The sequence below is a fragment of the Lottia gigantea genome (assembly GCF_000327385.1).
Source record: "Lottia gigantea unplaced genomic scaffold LOTGIsca_44, whole genome shotgun sequence".
NCBI classification, from domain to species: domain Eukaryota; kingdom Metazoa; phylum Mollusca; class Gastropoda; family Lottiidae; genus Lottia; species Lottia gigantea.
The window spans coordinates 1,821,939-1,834,005 of NW_008709540.1; the positions used below are offsets into that span (position 1 = coordinate 1,821,939).

Below are 12,067 nucleotides of genomic sequence, written 5' to 3' on the forward strand. Positions count from 1 at the left end.
AGCAGAAGCAGCATATAAAGTGTGAGTGGAAGGTGTAGGAGGGAGGGAGAGGGAGAGGGGGGGGGGGGGTGGTGTGGTCACAAATAAGGGACAGACTCCAACAAAGGAGGGCGTATGAATAATGTTTTTGGTGCATTCTGACCCCCGCCCCTCCTTCCATACTAGTGCTGCCAATGGTTTCTACACTTCAATCATCTGACTTAGGATTGTCTGCTATATGGAATTTGGTTTTGTGACATTTTATGGAGATTGTTGAATTTCAATATTAACATTTTTGGGTTCGATCTTTTAATATATATGTGACTAAATAATCGAGATTATTCTTTCTCCAGTAACCGCAACTATCATTATTCTTATATTAGTACATGAATCATTCTGATTTGATCATCTTCGAGATGGAACCGAGCCAATACCATTCCAATAGCCGACTGTACTAACAAGAAATGCCATAAATTTGGCAATAACAAGTAGTGGTAAAATGATAGAAAGTCAATCGAGATATTGGGTGCGATATGAGATGTATAAGAACGTGGGCTAAGGTTCAAGGTGAATTACCTTCGTCTGAGAAATCTGTCTGAAAATTCTATGGTATTAAATGTTGGTGATGAGTCTTTTCTATTTTATGTAACTTCTCAACATTCCATAATCATTCATATCGTTTAAATATTTAAATTAGAGGTATCAATCATTTTTCTCTCTATTACCACTTTCGGGATCCTTGATCGATTGCATGATCCAACGTACCTCGTCTATTCGCGGCTTTACACTGACTCTTAATCAGAATGCACACGCAAAGTCAATCTTGCGTCAATGAAGGTGTTGGGGCAGGGCTTTTAAAACTTTTTTTAAAAAAAGTTTTTTTTTTTCATACACATGTTTATTTGATAATAAACCATACAAACATCCAAAATGATACAACAAATTGGACATGATATAATATATTATTACAATTAATTTAAATATAGACAATCTGAAATATCATTTACAACTCTCACAAAAAAACTTATTTCTCCACTCAAAAATACCACTTCGTATAATAGCATCCTGAACGGCCTCGTCATAACAGCACTAACTTCCGTTAGGTCATTCCAACATGACGTCAAAACAGCATTATCTGCCACGTCATACCAGCACCATCTGACGTCATAGCAACAGTGCTTCAATATTCAACACTGTCCAGCAGTAGAGAAAGAAGAATTATCACCAATGGCAAATGCACTGCACATGGTCAATCATAAATTATTAGGCTACACCTTTCCCGTAATCCTGTACCAAATGTCAAATGACGTTAATATAACTAACAATGCACACATTTATAATACTTTCTATGGAAAATTATCACAAGATTTACAAGGATACCAGTATAATAATCATTCATTATTTCAATAATGTATAAAATACGCATAGCAACCTAGATTTGCTAGATAAGTTTACTTCCGGTTGTATTTGGTGCCAAAAAACTAAATATGAACTATACATATAGCATCTAGCTTAAATGACTACAACGACCCACCTCTGAAGTTTATCTAATGTCAAGTGTACTGTGTCAGGATTTACTTGTATCCAGTTTTCAAAGCTTTGAACAACAAGTTTGAAGTTTTCAAAATATTGGCAATATTTCAAAATAGCCTCGAAATTAATACATAACATTTTGAAAAGCTACAAAACAAAAACACAGACGTATAGTGTTGACTTGGCATTACTATAGGTGCCAGGTTCAATTAAAATTTAAGTTAAGCGTAGTCTATACAAGCCATGTTTCTGAGAAATTGTCAGACCAAGAACATGCGCTGCCTTGTAATAAACATATACTATAGAAAATAAAAAATAATATTGGGTCTGCCCTGTATATGAAAAGCCACTGCATATGAAAAAAGCATTAATTCATTAATTAAAAAAGAAATACTAATCCGTTTTATCAAGATCCAATCGTGATCTCATAGCCAAGGCTACATTACTATATAGGCCAATAAAGGACATCCAACATATGAAACGTTTAAAGTCAGCAATCATAACGGCTTTATTTAGATTTGAACCGTGATCATTTATCTAAAACAAGATTCTTATTTTTCAAATTCTCTAAAAAGTTGAGGGTCACAGTAACACTACGCCACATGTATGCTGGCTATTTTCAAATGATATGTACATCGACTTCCGGTAAAGAAAAATGCCGGAAGTGACAACATAGTTACTAACCCCGGAGAAAAATTTTCTGAAGTTTTTGGTGTATACGACATGACTTGTAGCTCAGCCAAATACTAAACAAGTACAGTCTGTAATCTTTAGAGCAAACAAACACCACACGATCATTGAAATAGTCAAATAACATCCAAATGTGAGGCTGTACTTGGTTTCAGAAGGTTGATTACGAGCCAAAATCAATAGATGTTAGAAGTTTTGACTGCAGACGATAAACTAAGAATAACCATAAAACGACGTGTAGCCTAACTGAAAGAGAAATTTCAATTACACTAGAAATATTACGTGGGGAAAGAATAATAAATTAGAATAATTGCCTCCATATAATATATGTAGAGCCTTTATCTGGAAGTATTTTATTTCGAGAAAAGTTCAAACTTCGATACCATAAGCTGATTAAAATGTAGATCAGGATGTTTCGTTTCGCGTTTTCTGTGGGTTAATGCATGAACATAGACGTAGCGACCCACATAAAAAAAAACGAAACAATTTGAACAGCATTTCAATCTGAGATACCAGTACAGGCCCGTAACCAGACTTGATTGTTCGGAGGGGTAGGTAGACTTTCAAAAAAGACATCCGTTACAAAAATGGTGGTAAAATCAGTGAAATTGGAATTCGATAACGAGATAGAAACAGTCTTTGGTAACAAGTTACAAAAATAATCGAAATACAAATAGAAAAATATTATGCTAATAATCTAAACATTGTTCGGATTGGATAAAAAATACAAAATGGCGACCATCTTTGGATAATTAAGGCCATATTAGGTAAGGATTTCTGACCTACTTTCAAAAGTAAGTTATTTAAGTAAACTCAAAATGAACTGAAGTCATAAGAACATAGATCGCACTTTTAGTCATTAAAACTTTGGCTCGTCTTAATCATAAGATTTGAACGACATTAAGAAGCGAGGAGCACATATAAAACACAAGACAATAATTATGGGATAAAACACACTTCTTTAATACATGGGTACATAACGTTTCAACACAATATACACGTTTCGTCATCAGATGTGTTGAAACGTTATATACCCATGACTGTATTAAGGAAGTTGTTTTATACCATAATTTTTGTCTGGTGTTATATATCGTCTTAATCACTTGTAACCTTCACAAAATAGAATAAAGTGGAAAATGTGAAGAAATCAAGTTCATCTATTTACAAGATATTATACTTGGCCTTATGTATCCTTACAGCTATATTGCTACTGGATAAAAAAAACTAGTTCGAAAGGCTATTGATTGAAAAGCATGAACCATGTTCAGTAGGCGAGCTACCAATGTGACCAAAACCAAATATAATATAGACAATACAATATATCACAGAAATAACAAATACAATCTCGTATAGTAATCACTTTCTTAATCAGAAAATATACCAGTAAGAGTTCTGTCCCTTGTAATCACATTAAGGGTTATTCCCTATTAACTTGTCTCCCTTTGGCAAGAGAATTGTAAAAAATCTCTTAATATTATATCACATGTTCACATTTCATTCCAAGAAATTCAAAAACAGATCAGAAAAAACGTTAATAAATGACCTTGACACAGTTTCTAAATGTCACGAAAAATTGGTCAACTGAACAGTAACCTTGTAAATCCGCTCAAATCATTTTTGACATAACATTTAGGCCAATTCAAATTGACAGTTACTCATTAGGTAAACTTAGTATTATTACTCAAAATGATCCGGACACTTTTATGGCCTTGACAATTGTTCAGTAGGTCAGTTGCTTATAACCTTGACGCAGTTCTAACGGCCTTGACATTTGGTTTTTGTAGGTCAGCTCCGAATGACCTTGACCTTATCTAAGTTGATCATTAATAAATGGTTTCACAGAGTTTGTTGTAAGTCCAAATAAAACTGAAACGGTATCGGATCGTCATTTACACTTGGCCTTGACACAGTTTTTAGGAGGTCAGCTTCCATTGATCTTGACACTGTAATTTAGGTCAATGTTAATTCTCTTAACTTCTTTTTCAATTCAACGATTTTATTTAAGTTGTTCAACAAGATTTTCACTACGACAGCTACGTAGTTTTTTTTGAATAAATCAATTCTGAAAGCGACAATGATGGACATATATTCGAAATAAGTCACGCAATTAACTTCGAACAAAAACATAATGACCTATTTTTCTAAATTAACATGTTGGTAATACTGCAGTTTTTATCACACAGAGAAGCTTAAACTGGCGAAACGATTTTAATATGGGACCCCTAGAATCAAATAGGTTCGTCCACAACTATATAGTAGCAGGTCGGGCACCTGTAACACAGTTGAGTTCATTCTTCACCAATAAGGAGTAGAGGTGTCCACATTATTCCAACAAGCATATTGAGTCCATGGTGTCACTTCCGTTCTAGAGGATTCGAAAGATGGCTGAACTGTTTTATCTTTATAATCGGAGGACACTATCTGGTAGTTCAAACCGCGATTATTGTCCCAATACTGAGAAAGGTTAGCTTCGTAGCCAACTGCAAATTCCACTTTTTCATGAAGACCAAAGTTCGTAGGGACATCAAATTCAAACGAGAACGTATCGTAAGTGTTTCTTCGTTCAGTCGACTCACCCGGTCCCGGAACGTAGATGGCTGGAACATCCACAAACGTTTGCCAACTATCTAAACTGTATCTGACAAGGCGACTGAATAGTTTTTCAGAATGACATTTTCAAGCGAGACACATTCCTTTTCCAATCTTTCACGGAACTCCAAATAGTCTGAGGCTGGCTGCGTGAAACATAACTTCAAGGGCGGATCGTCCGTAACACCTGCGGTCGCACCATGCGTTAACGACACCAACAACTGCGGGTTTAACCTTGGTGGCATATCTGACGGTTCTGTAAGAAATCGCACTTGCGCCAACGCCATGCCTTTATGATCTGCGAACGATACTTGTTTACGAACACGCCCAGGTGATACGGGAGAGATAGGGGTCGAGGACGTTTCGGACTCCTCTGACGTCTCACTGTTTTCACTGCTATCATTGTCTGATTTGATAATAATTGACTTAAGAGGTCCATTTCTCCTAGCGTTCAGGTTAGCGTTATTGTTACTGTTGGTGTTGTGATTCAAATCAAACAGCCGATCATTTGTGAAGGGAGAGGATTTGTTAAAAGCGTAACTGAGAAGTTCAAATCCTGTTGATGGGGTGGGGGGACTGGCAGCCAGCAGATAAGATGTGAAGTCTACAGGCATTCTTCTGTCGGTGCGACAAGCCTGGGTTCGTACCATATCCAGCATTGGAAAATCTGAAAAGAGAAAGAAAAACGAAACATTAATAAGCAATAAAAGCAGATCTTTCTTCAATCATCCAATACACCACAAAAACAATACTGAAACAATACGAAATAAAATTCGACATATCTTTCGACCCCTTTTCTCATGTCCGATGATAATGATCATCTAGCAACGGTTCGATGATAATGATCATCTAGCAACGGTACGATGATAATGATCATCTAGCAACGGTTCGATGATAATGATCATCTAGCAACGGTACGATGATAATGATCATCTAGCAACGGTTCGATGATACTGATCATCTAGCAACGGTTCGATGATACTGATCATCTAGCAACGGTTCGATGATAATGATCATCTAGCAACGGTACGATGATAATGATCATCTAGCAACGGTTCGATGATACTGATCATCTAGCAACGGTACGATGATAATGATCCTCTAGTTAGATGTGAATAACGATCGTACCGTTGTTAAAAGAACTTGGTAACTGACGTGGTTCAAGTAACGTTTTAACGAGCATACAACATATAAATTTCTAATTAAAAATTCTCAAAAACTTGCTATCTAAAATGGATCTGGTTTAACTCTCATAATAAAGAAAATAATTAGATGTCTGACCCTAACTGTGACGATATCACATCCATATATCAAGTCTGAGGAACCTGTATATTTGTCTGGTTTACTCTCAATACGTCTCAGTTCGTGTCTGCTGAAGTGTGTAAGACATGATGATTATTATTTAAATGATAAAGACCGAACTGAAGTGTGTCTGTTCCACATGGATTAGTAGTATTCAATTATATATATTCAATATACGTAGGACTTGTATAAAACTGAAAAAAGTACTCATATGGCTGATGAGTATTCAATTATAGTCAGTAAACATAGAGCTACAAACATATAGATATAATTCTTATACATTTTTTGACTATTATTGAATTTGAGTGCATTATTATTTCTATATATATATATATTCTGTATATGATATGTGGAGCATGAATTATCTAACTTAAAGGCCCTATCAGCCCCTAATTATCTAACTCCCACAAGTAGGTAATTTCCTATCAAATTGATGTATTCCGATGCTGGAATCCACAGTCCCTACTTGTGACCTAGGCCAGTACTTCTATAAGAGAAGCTATTATCTCTTATAAAACCTTATACCAGCCCCTCTTCTTGTTAATCAACCATTAACTCTATACATCTCGTCTTTATATTTATGGTTTAGGGTTTTAAATCTTAATGTTCTGTATTACACTGGAACGCGATTTCAATACAAGGTTTTGTCGTGATCTCGTTGACTATATATATTTAGTATATGTATAGCGTACTAACACATAAAACTGAAAAAAATACTCAGAGTACACAAGTCAGGAGAGTAAGAAAAGATATAGAACATACATTATCTGACGCCCTCTTCTTCTTAATCAACAACTCTATACATTTCGTATTTCTATTCTATTTATAGTCTTACATCCCTCGGTTTTATACCACTTTTGATTATGAGAATTTATATCCAATTTTTTGCCTCCTGACTCATCTGAACCTTATTTAGGCTACACTGCTATAGAAATGAAATGGAGTTTTACGCCCGAATTCTCCCTATTTTTGAATAACTCTACCAAGACACAAATAACAACCTACCGTACTTTACTGACCAGCTAGAATCCATGCTCTTAGACCCGAGAATCATGATAAATTTTTAAACCTACATCAATTATTAACAGAATATCATTATTACATCGTTACCATAGAAACAATTTCAAAATTAGCAGTTGATTTAGAAGATCTGTGACGTAAATAACATGATCTATACGCATGTCAGATCAGTTCTACTGATTCCAACAGACCAATAAAACATCCATAAGTCGGAAGAAATGAAAGTTAATTAAAATTATGAAAATTTCTGAATCCACCTGACAAAATTTAAATGACATACAGCCCGAATACGGATTGTTACAGTAGTTTCCGTACTTCATATGGTTTGAAACTTATGGATTCCTTTTTTCAAAATAATGGAAAGTTAAAGTATACACTTGTTAGACTATATATCCAATATGAACGAAAAGAGTTTTACGTTCTACTGCTCTGTATGATCCACTAACAGACACGGTTTAGATATTAATGTTAAAAAACTGTGGGAAATAAGCTTTTAATCTTGAGAAAGACTTGATTAACGAGGTAATGTTAAGTATTTTACCTTGAAAACAATGAAACGATGTTTTTCTCATCCTAAAGGAATCCAGTTGGATACTTTAAAGAAGGATGGGTTCTAAGAGATATCATGGCCCACCACTTAGGGACCTTTCGAACAGACAATATAATTAACACAACAAAGAAGCGACTGTTTCAGTTTATCGCTCTTTAGAGAGAATTTTTAGTGATACGTATGAGTTTTCTTAAATAGGATAGGAAACTTTCACATGGTAAGCTTAATGTTACTAATAATTGTCTTGGTCGAATACTTGCAGATCATTATCGCAAATTAGATGATCACAGAAAAGGACAGAAGAGTTCCTGATACATACAGACAGGCTAGAAAACCTCTTTAGAATCTCTTTAAGTGCATGTTCATACATAGACACTCCATATCCTCTTTCGTAATTGGATAGATCTGACTGTCTGACTATCGACAAGTTCTGAAGAAGGTATTACCAAGCTGATGTTATTAAGATCTAGAACTGTCTACGTGACGAGTAATCCACCGAGAATGGCTGATCGACACTAGAAGAGAAATTAATGAGAAATCCTCAATAAGTAGACAAAATCAATAAACAGTTCTAATGAAACTTGCTTCCTGCTATTTAGACCTTCTTGATTTATCAGCCCACGGGGTGAGCTCAAATGTAATTTCGTGTTCAACTAGCAAGTTGTTACAACAATCATTTTTTCAGATATCGTTTCCAACTATCTGTTTTTCAGTTGTTCGTACCCTAATCACTTTAATCGATTGTTGTGGTTAAAAGGCCTTCGGTCAAAAAAAAATCGTATCAAATATTCCGAAGTGGGAATAGAATTGTGCCAGACATTATAAAAAAAACACCAACAAAAATTAACCTTACCTTTCCTTTCAAAACCTCTGCCAAGTTGTTGTGGTCAAGAGATATTGGGTCCTAATAATAATCCAAAATAATTCCTAATCCCTAAGGATATACATGTACCTGATATATCCGATACTCGAACGTGAAATAACTCCAACAGTCTTAGCCTGGCCCTTTAAATGCTAGAAATACCCACTTCCCCTCAATGCTCTATAACTAGAATGTTTCAAAACATAGAAGTAATGAACCTTATAATGGCCCTTTATTCCTTATCGTATGATGATATTCACCAATTAGTACTCTTAGCACAATCACAGTAACAACATTGACCATATCATTTACAATACGTAACCAGATAACATATTGATAGGAACAGTCAGTCAGGGTTCAGAGGTCACTGGTCAGATTAAAGGTTAAAGGTTAACCTATATAAGTAATGTCTTAATCCAGCGACCTGTAACAGACCTCGGATACCCCAATTAATAGACATTTTATAGAAATAGAATGTTTTTCATTGTCATTGTTTTGTAGGTAACCTTCGTTTGTTTTTTCCAAGTGAAATAACATAAAGGTCAGCCTTTGTCCAGTTTATACCATAATACACACGGTCTGTTGTTGAAATATCCCTTTACATAATTCTACGATCAAAAAGGACAATTCTTACACAATCGTACATTGAAATTGTCACCAATTCATCGTCAAATTGTTACTGCATGACGCTACTATCTTCCAGAGAAAGTAAAACGTATTTGATTCCTCGCCAAACAGCAAACGATGTACCACGAATGTTTCGCTGTCGCTCTGCAACATTCAGTTTAACGGAAACTGTCGAGGAATACCGATAATGTCAAACCTCCATCACAAGTCTGATATAAGATTATACTCTTCATTACGAAATACCATCCAATAATAGATTCCTTCAATAACCAGGAACTGTAGTAAACAACTATATTTGACCGCTAAATACAAGTTTGACTGTACTCACCCCTATATATTACTAAATCGTATCAAGTTTTCTTTTGAAGTAAAGTATACAAGCCAAAGCCAACTTCACAAATAGGAAAAAACCCCGAAAAACAGACGTTTTGTCGAGTCACTGATACAAAAAAGCTTCTTCTATCACATTAAACAACCCTATTTTATAATGGTGGTTTTTCAATTCGTTACAATCACTGAGGTAGAAAATCATTTGATATACGTCTGAATTGAAAAAATTTGCTTGAATAACGTATTCATAAATCTGAAGAAAACAACTTTTCACCCTTTACAAATCATACAGTACATCGAACAAATAACTACATGCTTTAAATGTCAATTTCTATTAACGATCAATGAGCTTTATGCACGTCCATGCATTGACCTACATATACTCGCATTTTTTAACGTCAATTAAACCTATACATGCTTAAACACTTAGAAAGTTATTCAACCGTGGAAACCTAGGTTATTGAAATGTCATTACGTTAGTGAAATGAGATAAAATATCAAATCAAATTGAATGTCAATACGCTCAGTTAAATACGATGAAAATCTTATCAAATTGAAGTTAGGAAAGTAACCAAATGATTATAATTACGTTTTAGAAAAATGTAAACCATTAAAAGATATAATCAATGTCAATGACAAGAGTAAAAGTTGCAAATACAAAATATGGAAATACATGGCAAGCCCCAACGGGGGCACCAGCTGTGCCATATTGTTGCGGTGACCATCATATAGTTCAAATCTAGTTTTTGCCACTTGGACCACGTGAGTACTACCTGCACAATATTGTCACAGTGACCTTTATATGGTTCAAATCTTGCATAACATATCTATTCTAATCCGATATTAGGAAAGGCGACAATAACCGTATGATAATCCCTTTTCCTTATTTACATAATTACTCGACACTACTATAAGGAGAGGAAGGTTACTCGTGTACATGTACATCAAAAGAAGAAAACTGAAATGTAGCCAACCCATCCAAATTTCAATTCATCAGTTATAAATGAAATGAATGGGGTTTTACGTCCTACTTTTCTACACCGTGTGGGCCAAGGAAGACGGCATCCATAAGATAAATGAGGTAGAAATTAAACGAGGGAATGCATTCTGGATAACGTCAAAAGAGACTGACAAACCAAAGTGTTGCTGGCAAGATTCAGTGTTGTCTGGCCAGTTCAATATAAGAAGAACAGTAATACGTAGGTTTATCCGGGTCAACTACCCCTCCTTTAGAATATTACAGCTTATTATAACCATCGGGATAGTCTTCCAAAATATCACTACGATTCCATTTGTTACGAAACACAACCTACGCATGTGTATACCAGGTTTATTCGTGTATTATTCTAAACACGTGTATATTGTATACCAATATAGAAGCAATGGCGATGGTACGATGGTATTCAGACTATAAAGGTAATGAAGAAAATTTTTTGTCTTGAGGTAATTTAAGGGCAGTTGCAACGAAAAAATAAATCAAAATAGACTTAAAATAAGTCAATGCCTCTAAATAACCTATGAATGAATGGATGAACAAATATGTTACATTATTAGTTATTCGGACTCTCTGAAAAGAATTTTCAGAGGATATACCCAGAAGCATAGTGCTATACTGTGTTTCAGAAGGATATCTTTAAGGAATTTACAAATAATGGTTACTTACATCAAACCCAAAAGACAATCCTAATTTAGAAAGCTGTTCTTTCCTCAGGCATAACCTAACGTTCGAATAGGGTCGAGCTAATGAACATGCAGATCTACATATTTCATGTCGTGTTTTTTTTTTCCTACAGGCTAATGCAAGTGTAGTCAACTGCACGAAAAGAAACATTCAGATTTGCATTTTATTTAGATTGGTAGATTATATAATAAGGAATTATATGAGATAATGGTGGAAATGAAATGAAATGAATGGAGTTTTACGTCCTACTTTTTTGCACCATGTGGGCTAATGAAGACGGGCAACGCCATGCAGGGTGCGATGAGGGAAAGTTTGCCAGGACAGCGGCATTAGCCTGCTCTTTTTCGATTTTCAACTGTCGAGGGATCTTTAACGCGCACAGCCTGTAGCACACGGGGCCTCGGTTTATTGTCCCATCCGAACGACTAGACGCTTTTTCCATGTCAGCCCCTCATACCTGCATCACTGATAGGGGAAACCGGGTTGAAAAATTCGAAGGTATTATCTCGACCTATGCCGGGATTGAACCCTGGACCTTCAGGTTAGTGGCCAAGCGTCTAACTCACTGAGCCACCGCGGCTCCAGATAATGATGGAGTAGATTAGTATATGTTAAAGTATAAAATAATGAAGGGAACATTCAAATTTGTTGATATGTTATGTCAATTACACAAGCTCCATTTGTAATCATATTTACCTAACATTATACAAGTAATCAACCATTGTTGTTTTAATTGCTGTTACTATTCTTATTCCTTTCATGTAAACGAACAAAAGAAGAAATACAATTAATGCAAAACGAAACTATTTATCATGAAAAAAAAATCATTATAGAACAACGAAGTTACTCAGAAAGATTAATGGAAATTCTATTAAAGCGGCATCGTATCCTGAATACGTGTCTT

General features: G+C 35.2%; 1 protein-coding gene across 1 annotated transcript; it reads right to left on the reverse strand.

Annotated features, from left to right (window-relative positions):
- Positions 1–4,829: 4,829 nt before the first annotated feature.
- Positions 4,830–8,985, reverse strand: LOTGIDRAFT_164320 (hypothetical protein; the record flags this gene model as incomplete). Its single annotated transcript, XM_009060815.1, has 2 exons — positions 4,830–5,458; positions 8,961–8,985. 2 exons carry the CDS (start codon positions 8,983–8,985, stop codon positions 4,830–4,832), a joined length of 654 nt encoding a protein of 217 aa, XP_009059063.1.
- Positions 8,986–12,067: the final 3,082 nt, after the last annotated feature.